This window comes from Bufo gargarizans, unplaced genomic scaffold (genome assembly GCF_014858855.1).
Source record: "Bufo gargarizans isolate SCDJY-AF-19 unplaced genomic scaffold, ASM1485885v1 original_scaffold_1454_pilon, whole genome shotgun sequence".
Taxonomy (NCBI): domain Eukaryota; kingdom Metazoa; phylum Chordata; class Amphibia; order Anura; family Bufonidae; genus Bufo; species Bufo gargarizans.
The window spans coordinates 322,908-341,161 of record NW_025334367.1 but is presented as its reverse complement, the minus strand read 5'-3'; the positions used below and the strand labels follow the sequence as shown (position 1 = coordinate 341,161).

At 45.6% G+C, this 18,254-nt stretch overlaps 1 protein-coding gene across 1 annotated transcript in view; it reads left to right on the top strand.

Annotated features, from left to right (window-relative positions):
* The window catches only part of TYR (tyrosinase), a 47,397-nt gene extending 35,157 nt beyond the window's left edge, over nt 1–12,240 (top strand). Inside the window, exon 5 of the mRNA XM_044274079.1 lies at nt 11,670–12,240. Within this exon, the coding sequence (XP_044130014.1) occupies nt 11,670–11,887 (218 nt within the window). The 3' untranslated portion in view covers nt 11,888–12,240. The remainder of the gene's footprint in view (nt 1–11,669) is intronic.
* The last annotated feature ends 6,014 nt before the right edge of the window (nt 12,241–18,254 follow it).

Sequence of the window (18,254 nt, the reverse complement as noted above, 5' to 3'; positions counted from 1 at the left end):
ATATATATATGTATAATATATATATATATATATATATATATATATATATATATATATATATATATATATATATATATATACAATTTTTTTTTCTTTGGAATCTTCTACATATGAATGTTTCAGCACTTTTACATCTTCAGAATCGGCGAGCATTAGAATATGATCAATGGTGTCGGAGCCGACACAAGCGTCCGCACGTAGTAGATCTTACGTTATTGATACAACCAGAGGATACATGAGATGTACAACACAGTTTTAAGATACCCCGGGGGACCCTATTATGACTGTCTTGGGGGCTACAGATCTCCTGTAAACAAGACGGTCAATAGGAGATGTTTGCATTATTGGACTGTACTGATGGATGAAAGTTTGCTTGACCAAGCAGGAGACTGTGTATTAAAACTCCGACTGGATCGATACCGCGCATTAGCCCTGTCTTAATAATTCATCCCGGAGTTCCTTCCAATGGTATCTTTTACTCCATGACCTTAAATTGGTTGCACCGGTTAATTAAGATGAGGTTTGTAGCCGCTGTCAAGTCGACTTGTCCACCTGTAACGATTATAGAATTAATATAGTAGAACAAGCAGAAGGACGCGGCTTCGTTCCGGTATATTTCATTTAATGTTTGTGTGTGTCGTTAAGATATCGACAGTATCCCCATAAGTGACCTCTACAGTACCCCGCCCCTTAACACTGACCCCCCCCCCACAATGCCCCGCCACTTTAAAATGGGAACTCTACAGCAGCCTATCCCATTAACTTTGACCTTCACAGCAGCTCGTCCCTTTAACAGTGAATTTCACAGCACCCCACTTCCTTGACTGTGACCTCCTCGGGCTCGCCCCCTTAACAGTGACCTCCACAGTACCCCGCTGCCTTAAGTGACCTCTACAGTGTCCGCCCCTTTTACATTGACCTTCCCCCTTAACAGTAACATCTAGGTGAACGCCTCTTTAACAGCTGCCTCCACAGCGCCCTGCCCCTTTAATGCTAGGGCTACACGGCGACATGTGCCGTGCGACATTTTGTCTCAACAATCTTTAGATTGATAGGCTGTGGTGTTGCACTGCGACATATGACATACTGCGACACAACAGTTGCAAAAAATCCATCAAAGATGGATTTTTCTGTGACTGTCACGTCGCAGCATGTCGCTTGTCGCAGTGCAACACCACAGCCTATCATTTTAAAAATTGTTGTGTGACATAAATTGATGTCGCGTGACACCTGTAGCAGTGTAGTTGTGCCCTATGTGTTGTGCAGCTCTAGCCTAAAACTGACCTACAGCAGTGAATAAAAATGGCTGGGTTGTTATGGAAACCTGGAGTAAAACTGTGTATGTGAAGACTAAGGGCCAGCGAGCTTCTATTGGCTGATAAGGGACATGTGACTGTGTGTATGGCAGTCGGGATGTAAAAAAGACTTGCAGGCTTGTATTGGCTAATGCAGGTCATTTGGGGGGAATATCTCTGGAACGGTACTGTCACAACCAGACAGCTGAGAAGCTCTGACAGAGGCCTTTCAGAACCTCCTCTTTGAGTTTCTGTGTTGTGGTATTCAGCTCCTCCTCTCCTTAGCCTCTCTCAGCTGTCATGTGTTGGACTAATTGCTTCCCTTTAAATTCTTCCCCAGAAGGCTTTTCTGGGCGGCTTATATTTCTTCCTGGAGTGTGTGTGCATGCCCATCTGGTTCTCCTCTCCTCTACAAAGTTAAGTGTTAAACTGTTATCTGTTATTTTCTGTTTGCTGGATCCCAGGTGACCCTGACTCCCTCCGTGTCTGGTGTAGGGAGCCGGTGGTCGTGTCCCCTCACTATTGTAGGGTGCTCAGGGGTTATATAGTCAAGGTACGTGGATATGCATACCTCCACCATTCGGATCTATGCATAGGCTAAGCAGCCAGGGAAAGTGCCAGGTCTTCTACAGGGGTCTCCCTTTTGTTCCTTAGCTGTTGGATCCAGCGAGTCATTTATGCATGTTGTTTTGCCTTGTTACCTGTACACATTCCGTGACATTATAAGCCGCCAAAACCGTCTTAAGCATGGATCCGGTTTCACTTTTGGCTGAACGCTTCCAGGGTCTTTCATTGGAGGTAGCTGACCTCCGTAAGACTTTTTCTCAGCTTCAAGTGACCGGTTCAGCTTGCGTTCATGGAGCTTGTTCTGAGCCTAAGATCTCGCTCCCGGATACGTTCTCCGGGGGTAGTGAGAATTTTGTGCGTTTTAGAGAGGCTTGCAAACTCCATTTTCGCCTTCTTCCCCTTTCCTCTGGAGATGAGGAACGGAGGGTGGGGATCATTATATCGCTGCTCAGAGGTAACGCTCAGTCCTGGGCCTTTTCGCTGCCGGAGGGGGCACGGCCTCTCCGTTCAGTGGATGAATTCTTTTTAGCCCTGGGTCAGATATGATGATCCGGATCGTATTGCTCTGGCTGAGTCTAAACTACGTCTATTATGCCAGGGTAAACAATCCGCAGAAATATACTGCTCAGAATTTCGGAGATGGGCAGCTGATACTGGTTGGAATGATGCTGCACTCCGAAGTCAATTTTGCCATGGTCTTTCAGAGGGATTGAAAGATGCATTTGCCTTTCATGAAAGGCCTATTTCTTTGGACTCTATGTCTCAGGCCGTTCGTATTGACAGGCGTCTTAGAGAGAGAGGAGAGATCTCTCCTTCATGTCATACTCGGTCCCAGGACTGTGCAGCGGTCCCATTCTGTGCGCAGGGGTCTCAGTCGCTGTCAGCCCCTTCTGAGCAGGAGCCCATGCAGCTGGGGTTGATTGCTTCTGACAATAGAAGATTCAGCCCGCATGGGACGGTTTGTTTTTGTTGTGGAGGTATTAATCATTTGGCAAATATTTGTCCCTCTAGGAGATTCAGGCAGTTCTCTGGGTATAATAAAGAAACAAAGAGGAAAAAATCTTTGAAAAAAGTTCCGTCTGTTACTATTGGCAGGGTTGAGGCGGAAATTGAAGGTTTTCCGTTTGCTTGTAGTTCCCGTTTTGTCCTGCCGGCTAGGGTGGCGCTAGAGAGCAAGAACATTTTTTGTGAGATTTTTGTGGATAGTGGAGCAGCGGTCAATCTCATTGATAATCAATTTGCGATAACTCATGGTTTCCAGGTGTGCGCTTTGAGAAAGGATATTCCTGTTTTTGCCATCGATTCCGCTCCACTTTCTCAGAAATCATTAAAGGGCATAGTTCACAATATCCGTTTGATTGTGAGTGATGCTCATGTTGAGGATGTGTCATGTTTCGTCCTTAGCGGTTTGCCCACCCCTCTGGTGTTGGGGCTGCCCTGGCTCACTAAGCATAACCCCACCATTGATTGGCAAGCGAAGCAAATAAATGGTTGGAGTGACTTTTGCAGAGAGAATTGCCTCATGACATCTGTTTCTGAGGTTGCTACTAAGACTATACCATCTTTTCTCTCTGAATTTTCGGATGTCTTCTCTGAGAGTGGAGTTCAGGATTTGCCCCCGCACAGGGAGTACGATTGCCCTATTAATCTCATCCCAGATGCCAAGCTGCCTAAATCTCGTTTATACAATCTTTCCCAACCTGAGAGGATCGCTATGCGTACTTATATCTCTGAGAGTCTTAGAAAGGGACACATACGACCCTCGAAGTCACCTGTTGCCGCTGGTTTTTTCTTTGTTAAGAAAAAAGATGGTTCTTTAAGACCTTGTCTGGATTTCAGGGAGCTGAACAATATCACAATTCGTGACCCTTATCCGCTTCCTCTGATCCCGGACCTATTTAACCAGGTTGTTGGGGCTAAAGTCTTTTCCAAATTAGATTTAAGAGGGGCATACAACCTGGTCAGGGTCAGAAGGGGACGAATGGAAGACGGCCTTCAATACCCCTGAGGGCCATTTTGAAAATTTGGTTATGCCTTTTGGTTTGAATGCCCCAGCCGTTTTTCAGCATTTCGTGAACAGCATTTTTTATCATTTGATGTGAAAATTTGTATTGGTGTATTTGGATGACATTTTGATTTTTTTTTCTCCCGATTTCAAAACTCATAAGGAACACTTACGTCAGGTCTTGCTCATTCTGCGGGAGAATAAATTATATGCGAAACTGGAAAAATGTGTGTTTGCGGTTCCAGAAATTCAATTTCTGGGGTTTCTTCTCTCCGCTTCTGGTTTTCGCATGGACCCCGAGAAGGTCCGCGCTGTGCTTGAGTGGGAGCTTCCTGAGAATCAAAAGGCGCTGATGCGTTTTTTGGGCTTTGCCAATTATTACAGGAAGTTCATTTTGAATTATTCTTCTATTGTTAAACCACTCACTGATATGACCAGAAAGGGGGTAGATTTTTCTTCTTGGTCAGTAGAGGCGCGTAAGGCTTTTTCTGATATCAAGGAGAGTTTTGCTTCCGCTCCCATCTTGGTGCAACCTGATGTTTCTTTACCCTTCATAGTTGAGGTTGATGCTTCTGAGGTGGGTGTGGGGGCGGTCTTGTCTCAGGGTTCCTCTCCTGCCAATTGGCGACCGTGTGCCTTTTTCTCAAGAAAACTCTCCTCCGCAGAGAGAAATTACGATGTGGGAGATAGGGAATTGTTGGCCATCAAGTTGGCTTTTGAGGAATGGCGCCATTGGCTAGAGGGAGCCAGACACCCTATTACCGTATTTACTGACCATAAAAATCTGGCCTACTTGGAGTCAGCCAAGCGTCTGAACCCGAGACAGGCCTGATGGTCATTGTTCTTTTCTAGGTTTAATTTTGTTGTTACGTTCCGCCCTGGGGTTAAGAATGTGAAGGCAGATGCCCTGTCACGTTGTTTTCCGGGAGGCGGGAATTTTGAAGACCCGGGTCCCATTTTGGCTGAAGGTGTGGTGGTCTCTGCTCTTTTTCCTGAATTGGAGGCAGAGGTGCAGGCAGCCCAGTCAGAGGCTCCTGATCTTTGTCCTCCTGGGAGGTTGTTTGTGCCTCTCGCTTTAAGACACAAAATTTTTAAAGAACACCACGATACGGTCCTTGCTGGGCACCTGGGGGTAAGAGCCACACTGGATCTCATCGCTCAGAGATTCTGGTGGCCTGCGCTTCGTAAGTCGGTTGAGGGTTTTGTGGCAGCCTGCGAGACTTGCGCTCGTGCCAAAGTCCCTCATTCACGGCCATCAGGTCCTCTCCTTCCCTTACCCATTCCTTCCCGTCCTTGGACACATCTGTCCATGGACTTCATAACGGACCTGCCTCGTTCCTCGGGGAAGACTGTGATTCTGGTGGTAGTGGACCGTTTTAGCAAAATGGTGCATTTCATCCCTTTTCCTGGTTTGCCCAATGCTAAGACGCTGGCGCAGGCATTTGTTGATCACATTGTCAAATTGCACGGTATTCCTTCAGACATAGTCTCTGATAGGGGCACGCAGTTTGTTTCCAGATTCTGGAAGGCTTTCTGTTCTCGCTTGGGGGTTCGGTTGTCATTCTCTTCTGCTTTCCACCCGCAGTCGAATGGTCAGACAGAGCGCGTCAATCAGAATCTGGAGACATATCTGCGTTGTTTTGTGGCGGAGAATCAAGAGGATTGGTGTTCTTTTTTGTCCCTTGCTGAGTTTGCTTTAAATAACCGTCGTCAGGAGTCCTCTGATAAGTCACCATTTTTTGGTGCATATGGGTTTCATCCACAGTTTGGGACTTTCTCGGGAGAGGGGTCTTCTGGTTTACCTGATGAGGACAGATTCTCCTAGTCTTTGTCATCTATTTGGCAAAAGATTCAAGATAATCTAAAGAGCATGAGTGAGAGATATAAGCGTGTGGCAGATAAGAGACGTGTGCTTGGTCCGGACCTGAATGTTGGTGATCTGGTGTGGTTGTCTACCAAGAATATCAAATTGAAGGTTCCCTCCTGGAAGTTGGGTCCTAGGTTTATTGGGCCTTACAAAATCCTGTCTGTCATCAATCCTGTTGCATACCGTCTTGATCTTCCTCAGACTTGGAAGATCCATAATGTTTTTCATAAGTCCTTATTGAAACCTTATGTTCAACCCATTGTACCCTCGCCTTTGCCTCCTCCTCCGAATATGGTTGATGGGAATCTTGAATTTCAGGTCTCTGGGATTGTGGATTCTCGTCTTGTCCGCGGTTCTCTTCAGTACCTTGTTCACTGGGAGGGGTATGGTCCTGAGGAGAGGATGTGGGTCCCAGTGACGGACATTAAAGCCTCTCGTCTCATCAGGGCTTTCCATAGGTCCCATCCTGAGAAGGTGGGTTCTGAGTGTCCGGAGTCCACTCGTAGAGGGAGGGGTACTGTCACAACCAGACAGCTGAGAAGCTCTGACAGAGGCCTTTCAGAAACTCCTCTTTGAGTTTCTGTGTTGTGGTATTCAGCTCCTCCTCTCCTTAGCCTCTCTCAGCTGTCATGTGTTGGACTAATTGCTTCCCTTTAAATTCTTCCCCAGAAGGCTTTTCTGGGCGGCTTATATTTCTTCCTGGAGTGTGTGTGCATGCCCATCTGGTTCTCCTCTCCTCTACAAAGTTAAGTGTTAAACTGTTATCTGTTATTTTCTGTTTGCTGGATCCCAGGTGACCCTGACTCCCTCCGTGTCTGGTGTAGGGAGCCGGTGGTCGTGTCCCCTCACTATTGTAGGGTGCTCAGGGGTTATATAGTCAAGGTACGTGGATATGCATACCTCCACCATTCGGATCTATGCATAGGCTAAGCAGCCAGGGAAAGTGCCAGGTCTTCTACAGGGGTCTCCCTTTTGTTCCTTAGCTGTTGGATCCAGCGAGTCATTTATGCATGTTGTTTTGCCTTGTTACCTGTACACATTCCGTGACAGGTACGTCCTAGAGAGCTGAGACCCTCACAAGATTTCTTTCCAGGTAGCAAGGGATCTTTGAAATCTGTTGCGTTCTTGAGTGATCGTGGAACATATACAGGTCCTTCTCAAAAAATTAGCATATTGTGATAAAGTTCATTATTTTCTGTAATATACTGATAAACATTAGACTTTCATATATTTTAGATTCATTACACACCAACTGAAGTAGTTCAAGCCTTTTATTGTTTTAATATTGATGATTTTGGCATACAGCTCATGAAAACCCAAATTTCCTATCTCAAAAAATTAGCATATTTCATCCGACCAATAAAAGAAAAGTGTTTTTAATACAAAAAAAGTCAACCTTCAAATAATTATGTTCAGTTATGCACTCAATACTTGGTCGGGAATCCTTTTGCAGAAATGACTGCTTCAATGCGGCGTGGCATGGAGGCAATCAGCCTGTGGCACTGCTGAGGTGTTATGGAGGCCCAGGATGCTTCGATAGCGGCCTTAAGCTCATCCAGAGTGTTGGGTCTTGCGTCTCTCAACTTTCTCTTCCCAATATCCCACAGATTCTCTATGGGGTTCAGGTCAGGAGAGTTGGCAGGCCAATTGAGCACAGTAATACCATGGTCAGTAAACCATTTACCAGTGGTTTTGGCACTGTGAGCAGGTGCCAGGTCGTGCTGAAAAATGAAATCTTCATCTCCATAAAGCTTTTCAGCAGATGGAAGCATGAAGTGCTCCAAAATCTCCTGATAGCTAGCTGCATTGACCCTGCCCTTGATAAAACACAGTGGACCAACACCAGCAGCTGACATGGCACCCCAGACCATCACTGACTGTGGGTACTTGACACTGGACTTCAGGCATTTTGGCATTTCCCTCTCCCCAGTCTTCCTCCAGACTCTGGCACCTTGATTTCCGAATGACATGCAACAGTCCAGTGCTGCTTCTCTGTAGCCCAGGTCAGGCGCTTCTGCCGCTGTTTCTGGTTCAAAAGTGGCTTGACCTGGGGAATGCGGCACCTGTAGCCCATTTCCTGCACACGCCTGTACACGGTGGCTCTGGATGTTTCTACTCCAGACTCAGTCCACTGCTTCCGCAGGTCCCCCAAGGTCTGGAATCGGTCCTTCTCCACAATCTTCCTCAGGGTCCGGTCACCTCTTCTCGTTGTGCAGCGTTTTCTGCCACACTTTTTCCTTCCCACAGACTTCCCACTGAGGTGCCTTGATACAGCACTCTGGGAACAGCCTATTCGTTCAGAAATTTCTTTCTGTGTCTTACCCTCTTGCTTGAGGGTGTCAATGATGGCCTTCTGGACAGCAGTCAGGTCGGCAGTCTTACCCATGATTGCGGTTTTGAGTAATGAACCAGGCTGGGAGTTTTTAAAAGCCTCAGGAATCTTTTGCAGGTGTTTAGAGTTAATTAGTTGATTCAGATGATTAGGTTAATAGCTTGTTTAGAGAACCTTTTCATGATATGCTAATTTTTTGAGATAGGAAATTTGGGTTTTCATGAGCTGTATGCCAAAATCATCAATATTAAAACAATAAAAGGCTTGAACTACTTCAGTTGGTGTGTAATGAATCTAAAATATATGAAAGTCTAATGTTTATCAGTACATTACAGAAAATAATGAACTTTATCACAATATGCTAATTTTTTGAGAAGGACCTGTATACACACATGTCTGTGTATGTACTGTGTGTGTGTGTGTGTGTGTGTGTATCTATCTATCTATCTATCTATCTATCTAGCGGTACTTCTCTAGCTTCCTTTGAAAGTAATATAAACTCTAAGGGCTGTTTCACACGAGCAGATGCCGTGCGTGTCATCCGCAGCGTTAAAGACAGCCAAGCCCCGTTCCGGACAGCAGAGACACGGAGCATTAAGATGACTGATAATGCTCTTTGCCTCTCTGATCTTTTTACTACAAAACCACAGTGAGATAAAGTTGTGACCGTGTAGTAAAAAGATCAGTCACTGAGCATTATCGGTCATGTTAATGCTCCGTGTCTCTGCTGTCCAGTGTGGAGCTTGGCTGTCATTCACGCTGCGGATGACAAGCACGGCATCCACTCGTGCGAAACGGCCCTAAGACCAGGAGATTGTATCGGAAGACTACTGCTCAGTATAAGGGTCCATTCACACGTCCGTTGTTTCTTTCCTGATGTGTTCAGTTTTTTGCAGAACAGATCTGGACCCATTCATTTTCAATGGGTCCTGAAAAAAAACGGACAGCACAATGTCAGATTTTTTTTTTTCAGGACCCATTGAAAATGAATGAGTCCAGATCTGTTCAGCAAAAAACGGAACAGATCAGGAAAGAAACAACGGACGTGTGAATGGACCCTAAGAGTGATCTAACACGCTATTCTGAGAGGTATACCCAGGGGTGCACCTAGTCTTTCTGCTGCCTGAGGCGAAAACTGAAACAGTGCACTAATGCCAATTTCTTAACCTAACCCCTTTGCCATAATGAAAGCAATCATTGCCCATGGCCCTTCCGCTGCCCCCCTCTTGTCCTACCTGGTGCTGCCTGAGGCGATCTCCTCACCTGGCCTCTCTGGTGGTGCACTCCTGGGTATACCTCTATTATAGGTAGAGATCAGCGAAGTATTCCAAAATTTGCCAAATTTTACCAATTTATTTGTTACGAAGCGCATTTCTTGCAGGTGCAATGGCAAGGAACGCCAACTGCGCCGCTCCCCATCATTGTACCTCTCAGATGCTGCGTTCATAGCGGATAATAAAAAATAAATAAAAAATCGTACTCTCCTCGTCCATTTGCTCACGACGGCACCTGACATCTTGATTGAATAACTGGCGTCAAATCTAGTGTGGCCCGTTGGCAGGCGTGGTGACGTCCTCTGTCACTCATGCGAGATCTTCAAGCAAGAAGGCGGCAGCCGGCTTGTCGCAAGCAAATTGAGGCGGTAAATAGGATTTTTTTTATTTTATTTTTTTGTTCTACACTATTTCAGGTAAAATCGATTAACTACCACGAGGAAATTCGGCTTTGCGGCTAATCGAATTTATCCTGAAATTCGCTCAACACTAATTATAGGGGTTGGCCAGGTTTAGAAAAACATGGCTGCTGTGTAGCAAAAAAATGGCGCCACAATCTCTTCTATGGACTCCTTGCTAACTTGTATTAAATTAGATTTTATGCTATCTTTCTCAAATGTATAAGCCAATAGGAGCTTGCAGCTTCAATCACGTTCTAACTGCCATTCAGTCACATGACCCTTTTTATCCGATAGAAACACGCAGGTTATTCAGTCTTGACCTACAGTTACACCAGGTTTCTCTAACTCTGTGCAGGTCCATGTTAAGGTGGTGGACCGCTGTTGAGGGCACTGTTAAGTGGGCGGGCCGCTTTGGAGGTCACTTAAGGGGGTGGAACGCTGTGGATGTCACTGTTAAGGGGGCGTGCCACTGTTAATGGGGAAGGGCGCTGTAGAGGCTACTTTAAGGAGGTGGGAAATTGTGGGATGACTTAAGGGTTGGGACACTGTGGAGGTCATAGTTAAGGGGTCAAGGTGCTGTGGAGGTCATTGTTAAGGGGCAGGACCACTGTGGATGTCAGTTAAGGGTTCTGTGTAGGGTCAGTGTTAAGGGGATGGGCTGCTGTGGAGAACACTGTTATGGGGCAGGGAGCTGTGAAGGTCACTATTAAGGGAGGGGTGCTATAAAGGTCACTGTTATGGGGAACACTGTGGATATATTAACCTCACACACAAACATTAAATGAAATAGATTGGATATACCTGTGTAAAGCCTTATATATTAGCAGAAGGACCCGGCTTCGCACGGGTATATTTCATCTATTTCATTTAAAGTTTCTATGTGTCGTTAAAAGATATTGACAGTTTCCCCCATAACAATGACCTCCGCCCGCCCCTTAACGATGACCTCCACAGTGCCCTCCCCTTTAACAGTGACCACCCCTTTAACGGGGACCTTCATAGCGCCCGCCCATTTAATAACTGTGATCACCACAGTGCCCCCCCTTTCAAGCAGTAAAGAAAAATGGCTGGGTTGTTATGGAAACCTGGAGTAAAACTGTGTTTTATGGCAGTTGGGATTTGAAGAGAGACTTGCAGGCTTGTATTGGCCAATCTGGGTCATTTTTTGGGAAAATCTCAGGAACGGTACATCCTAGAGAGCTGAGACCCGGTCTAAAACCTTCCCGGACACCTGATGTACCTGTGTGTCAAATTTGGTAAAGATCTGTCAAGTCGTTTGGTCGCGCATAAAGAACGTCCAGACAGAAACTCATATACTGTGTATGTGTGTATATATATATATATGTGTGTGTGTGTGTGTGTGTGTGTGTGTGTGTGTGTATAATATATATATGCAGAAGGACCCGGCTTCACACAAGTATATTTAATCTATTTCATTTTATGTTTCCGTGTGCCGTAAAGATATCGACAATTTCCCCCATAACAGTGGCCTCCACAGTACCCGCCCCTTTAACAATGACCTCCACTGTGCCCGCCCCCTTAAGCAGTAAAGAAAAATGACTGGGTTATTATGGAAACCTGGAGTAAAACTGTTTATAGCAGTTGGGATTTGAAGAGAAAGACTTGCAGGCTTGTATTTGGAGGGGGGGGCGGCTAATTTTTTGGGAATATCTCGGGAACGTTATGTCCTAGAGCTGAGACCCGGTCTAGAACCTTCCCGTCCACCTGATGTGCCTATGTGAAGATCTGTCCAGTTGTTTGGTCGCGCATAAAGGACAGACAGACGTCCAGACAGAAACTAATTTTAATATATATAAGATGGAGATATATAATCCTCTATCCTTCTTCCTTTTTTTTTTTTTTTTTTTTTTTTTTTAAAGAAAATCTTTCAGTTCTTGTTAACACCATTTCATTTACCCCTTTTTTAGACTCCATTGAAGATTTCTTGTTGCGTTATCTGGAAGAGGCCAGACAAATTTGGCAGTGGCTTGTAGGAGCGGCAGTGGTCGGGGGTCTGATTACAGCTGTGATTGCATCGATTGTGAGCTTGGCGTGCCGACGGAAGAAGAGAGCAGTGTCGGAGGAGACTCAGCCTCTCCTCATGGAGGCTGAAGATTATCATAGCACTTACCAGTCCAATCTATGATGCAAGAGCAGCAGCTAAACCTGAAGCTTATTACACATCATTTTAAATGGGACTTTCCTTCCCGTACGATAATATGTGTAAAAAATGTGTACACAGCTCCAGGTACCTGAGGGGGGTGACACCCAAGATGCGGGACTTCTTTTTTCTACAGGATTTTAAAATTAACCCTTTTTATTTTCAGCAGAATTGTCCCTCTGCTTGTACAGGGAAGGGTTAGTAATGTGCACTTCAGCATGTACTTTCGAAAGATATATACTGTTGAGTGCGACATGTCCCGCATACATTTATTATATGTCATTTATATGTCATATATGTCAACTGTCATTTATTGTCTAAATGCCCATACAGTTAAAAGGGAGAAATCTAGTGGTGTTTGTGTTTTTTTTTATACTATATGTCCATGTTTAAGCCCACCCTTCATAACCATAACCATAACCATATCCATATCGGATGTAAAATACAGAGGTAAGTCTGCTGCAAATTTTGTGGATCAGATGTACACAAATATAACTGTAATGGTTCCCACTATGTGCAAGAATAGAACTACTATAATACTGGGGTGGCCCCAACGGTACGCAGGGTCCCCCGGACACCGTCAAGGTGTCACCACGTGTTGCTGCTATCGGGAAGGGATCGTAAGGCGTGGGCTGCCTTCTCCAGTCTCCTCCTGGGCAGAAGAAGGGTTTGATGCTAAGGAAAGACCTGAGCTAGCTTTCCCTCTTTCTCTTCAGAAGGCTGGTACCCTGGTCCAAGGCTGGTGATCCAGGGTCTGTGGCAGCATATTCCCGTATCGGCGTCTTCTTCTGGTCATGCAGTAGTCTGGCAAAGTCTCCTACCTGGCAGAAGAAAGGTTTGATGCTGAGGAAAGGCCTGAGTTAGTTGTCCCGCTCTCTCAGAAGGCTGGCATCCTGGTCAAGGGCCCATGGTCTGTAGCTCAGTAGCCTTGGTGGCTCCTTGGTCACCGGGCTAGTGACCAATGGTCTGTGGCTTAGCGTCACAATCTCAGTGTCTTCTTCTGGCTGCTCATGCAGGCTGGCATGAGCCTCCTCTTCCAAGCACTGGTCCCTAACTGCAGCACACTAGGGGCTTTGACTGCTCTCCTTATATACAGTTTTTGCTAGACTAGAACATTCTAGTGGGAGGGGTGAAGTGGAGAAACTCGGCACAGATACATTGTTTTAGCTATAGACTTACATTAGAGCTTCAATGATACTAAATGGCAATGACACAGCAGGTTTTCCAGACAAAAACAAGTTTCCAGACATAACAACATATGTAAAACCAGACATTTAAAAGGTCAGGTTGTCTGCTTTTTGGTGGTAAACAAGTCTGGGGTTTTCCCTCCAAAACATGGTCTTCTTTAAACCCTATGGCAGCTTTGGAAAATTACCAGCTTCTCAATCAAAGCCCTAAAGGCCCCTTTCACACGGGCGTTGCGGGAAAATTTGCGGGAACACCTGCGGGGGTTTTTTTTTTATCGCGCGAGTGCAAAACCTAGTAATGCGTTTTGCACTCGCGTGAGAAAAATTGCACGTGTTTGGTACCCAAACATGGTTATAAGGGAAAATAATAGCATTCTGAATACAGAATGCATAGTAAAATAGCGCTGGAGGGGTTACATTTTTTGAACTCACCTTAGGGCTCTTTCACACTTGCGTTGTCCGGATCCATCGTGTACTCCATTTGCCGGAAGTGCCCGCCGGATCCGTAACACCGCAAGTGAACTGAAAGCATTTGAAGACTGATCCGTCTTCAAAATGTGTTCAGTGTTACTATGGCAGCCAGGACGCTATTAAAGTCCTGGTTGCCATAGTAGTAGTGGGGGGCGGGGGAGCAGTATACTTGCCGTCCGTGCGGCTCCCGGGGAGCTCCAGATGACGTCAGAGTGCCCCATGCGCATGGATGACGTGATCCATGTGATCACGTCATCCATGCGCGTGGGGCGCCCTGACGTCACTCTGAAACCCCCCCGGGAGCCGCACGGACAGTAAGTATACTGCTCACCCGCTCCCCACTACACTTTACCATGGCAAACAGGACTTTAGCGTCCTGACAGCCATGGTAACCATTCAGAAAAAGCTAAACGTCGGATCCGGTAATGCGCCGAAACGACGTTTAGCTTAAGGCCGGATCCGGATTAATGCCTTTCAATGGGCATTAATCCGGATCCGGCCTTGCGGCAAGTGTTCAGGATTTTTGGCCGGAGCAAAAAGCGCATCATGCTGCGGTATTTTCTCCGGCCAAAAAAACGTTCTGGCCCTGAACTGAAGACATCCTGATGCATCCTGAACGGATTTCACTCCATTCAGAATGCATTAGGATAAAACTGATCAGGATTCTTCCGGCATAGAGCCCCGACAACGGAACTCTGACGGAAAAGAACAACGCAAGTGTGAAAGCACCCTAAGTCCACTTGCTCGCGTAGCCGGCATCTCCTTCTGTCTTCATCTTAGCTTTGTGTAGCAACGGGACCTGTGGTGATGTCACTCCGGTCATCACATGATCCATCACCATGGTAAAAGATCATGTGATGACTGACGTCACCAAAGGTCCTTGTTGCTACACAGAGCTAAGATCAAGACAGAAGGAGACGTCTGACTGCGCGAGCAAGTGGATTAAGGTGAGTTAAAAACATTTTTTATTTTTTTTTAACCCCTCCAGCGCTATTTTACTATGCATTCGGTATTCAGAATGCTATTACTTTCCATTATAACCATGTTATAAGGGAAAATAATAATGATCGGGTCTCCATCCCGATCATCTCCTAGCAACTGTGCGTGAAAATCACACCGCATCCGCACTTGCTTGCGATTTTCACGCAACCTTATTCACTTCTATGGGGCCTGCGTTGCGTAAAAAAAACGCACAAAGGGGAGCATGCTGCGATTTTCATGCAACGCACAAGTGATGCGTGAAAATCACCGCTCATGTTACAGGCCCATAGAAATGAATGGGTTGGTATTCAGTGCTGGTGCAATGCGTTCAACTCGTGCATTGCATCCGCACGGAATACTCGCCCGTGTGAAAGGGGCCTAACAGTCTCTCAGTATTTATTTACCCTTTCCACCGAGCCATGTAAATATAGTGATAATGAACAGAATATATATCACAACATATATATAAAATGCAGTTACACAGTATTAAACAGTGCAAGTTTACCCTTTCAAGATAAATTAAGAAGTTTTAACTTTGCATAGAGGATATAGGCAAATGTCAAAGTACTACCTTCTCCAGGGCACTATAATACTTCCTACTATGTACAAAAATATAAGTACTATAATACTGCCCCTTGCTCTTCTTAACATGCTTCCCTTTGGGTTGTCTTCCACTATCGTATTGAACATCTACAGGGTGTACTATGTCTTCAGCCTTTTATCCGGAGGGTATATTTACACTTACATCTACCCATACGTTATCCTCATTTTCTTGTATAATGGGAAATGATCAGCGGAGTCTGGCGTTTAAAGCCTCTTTGAGAGCAGAGCTTTCTGGTGTCCTAATCCCCTGACTGCAAACTAATCCATGGGAGAGAGGGTCTGCTTACAGTGTGGAGGCACAGAAAATGTAACTTTTGTCTACAGACACAATTAATTTTCTATTCATATACTGGTTTATGGTGTGTGTGTGTTTTTTTTTTTTTTTTTTTTTTTTATTTTAGCAGATTAACCCCTGAATGCCCTTATTTTTCATCTCAGAAGCTGCGATGAGAGGTTCAATAACGGGGCTGTTCCCGGTAATCGCGCCAGCTACTTCCAAAGAAATGCGCTTCACAACAAAGTACCATGAAGCTAATTTCTCTGTGAAATTCGGCAAAGCAATCTAATTTTTGTAAATTTTGCTTATTTCTAATATAGACCTAAAAACAATGTTATGATTGCTGGAAAGCAAATATAAAATATTCAAAAACTATTTGGGATCCTAAGGGGTTACTGTTCTGGTGTTAACATGAGCTCTTCTTGGGAAGGGTTTTAGATATTTCCTTATCCCCAGTGCTCCCATCAGCAAGCTCTTTAGTTAATACTAGTGTTGAGCGCGAATATTCGAATATCGAATTTTTTTCGCGAATATCGGCACTTCACTAATTCGCGAATATTTTGAATATAGTGATATAAATTCGATATTTCGAATATTCATAATTTTTTTTTTTTTTTTTTTTTTTTTTAATTGTTATATTTTTTTCTTTCCCACTTCCCTAAAGTTGTTCTTACCTGTCCTTTGGATTCCTGGCTGCTTCAGTCAGTGCCCGTTGTCGCTTCTGCCGACTTCCGTGCTCATGGAGCGTCCCCATCACCATGGGAACGTCTCCATATACTAGAATGTACTGTCTGATTTGAGAATTACGTTGAAATCGCAATTAGATTTTAACTTAAAGGCTACTCTCCTATTGAAATAGCAATGCAATTAATTCAAGTTATAATAATCGAATTTCGATTTTTAACTTAGCACTGCTATATTCCATATTCGTTAATTCTAGCCTAAAATGGAATATAGCAGTGCTAAGTTAAAATCGAAATTCGATTATTATAACGAATTAATCGCATTGCTATTTCAATGGGAGAGTAGCCTTTAAGTTAAAAATCGAAATTCGATTATTTTAATCGCGCTAACAAGAATAATGACGAATATTCGATTTCGACGAATATTCTGTTGAATTTCGTCGAAATCGAATATGGCACCTGCCGCTCATCACTAGTTAATACTAACACACCCAAGAGGAGTCTTTAGCTGCAGATAAATCAACATTCTCCTGTCCCATGAACTACTGATTTCACCATTCTTTGTATTTTTGCAGATATTTCTAGGCAGTGCGAGACTACTGTATTTTTTTTTTTATTTTTTTTTTATTTGTGTGATTTACGCTTCTTACACATGTCCATGGTGACATCCACGACAAGATGGTCAGTGGTTCATCCATGAAGAATCCCTAGACAGTGTGTCATCCGTATTCCACAGACATGGCTAGGCTGAAAATAGGATATCCTAGCAATGATTCATGAAAACCAAGGACCAAACACGGATGGCATCCATGTTGTCCATAGTGATGAGCAGCATAGGCAATATTTGTTTTTGCGATATTTTACGAATTTTTGGCCTAACATTAGCCGTAAATTCTAGAATTCATGATCTTGTCATTATTTCCTTGATTGCGAAAATCGGCAATGTAATATGTGCGTATTGCGCGAGCAATACAGGCGTGGCTCACTTTGAGGCCGACCTGCTCCCTGCTGACCATCTTGGTCGCCTGCTGGAAGGGGGCCAACACGTGGCACACCTGGTGTATCTGCCCCCCACTCCGCATTAGTGATGTAGGGGAGTGGGTGTGATGGCCCCGGAGTGCCTAGGTCCAGCAGGTGCTCCTTCACCTCCTGTCGCTGCTCCCACAACCTCTCCAGCATGTGGAGGTTGGAGTTCCACCACGTCACATCGCGGTGGCGGTTGGGGAGCGAAGGAAGTGGCTGTCAATACTTCGTACCCTTTGCACAATGTCGCTCAAACTTGGGTATGTGCGCTGGAACTTCTGTACAAGGTTGAGGACATGTGCCATGCAGGGCACGTGTGTGAGACTGCCAGCATGGAGGGCGGTGAGGAGGTTGCTGCCGTTGTCACAGACAACGGTACCTGTCTGGAGCCTTCGGGGTGTCAGCCACTTGTGGACCTGAGCCTGGAGGGCGGCCAGGACATAAGGTCCAGTGTGTCTCCGTTCCCCTAAGCTCACAATCTGGAGCATGGCCTGGCAGCGGACGTGCCCCATACTTGTCTAGCTACGGGGACACTTGCTGGGGGGCTCAGAAGTGGTGGATACAAAGGCTTGAGGGAGAGCAGCAGTCCTCCCCTAGACACCGCGGGGCGGCACCAAAAGCTGAGATGCCGCCACATCTGTTGATCCCTCCCTGGTGCCTCGGAGGGACACCCAATGGGCTGTGCAGTGTAGATAGCGTCCCTGCCCATGTCTGCTGTTCCAGGCATCCATTGTGAGATGCACCCTGTCGCTGACAGCGTGATCCAGTGACAGGGATACATTCTGCACAATGTGCTGGTGTAGGGCAGGAATGCCGGTTCTGGCAAAGAAACGGCAGCTGGGGATACGCCATCTGGGTTGGGCCTGCTCCAACATCTGCCAGAATGGATTGCAGTCCACAATATTGAAGGGCAGCAGATGTTGGGCGATAACCCTTGCCAGGAGCCTGTTGAGTGAACGCACCCAGCGGTCCCCGGGTGCAGAGGCTGTGGTGCGCTCAAATGCTTTTGTGACCGACTGCTGGTGCCAGATGGCAGTGGAAGTGACAGAGGCAGAGGTCTGGCTGCGGGTACCAGTACCTCCAGGAGAAGGAGTGGGGGAGTGAAAATGCATTGTTGGAAGGGGGTG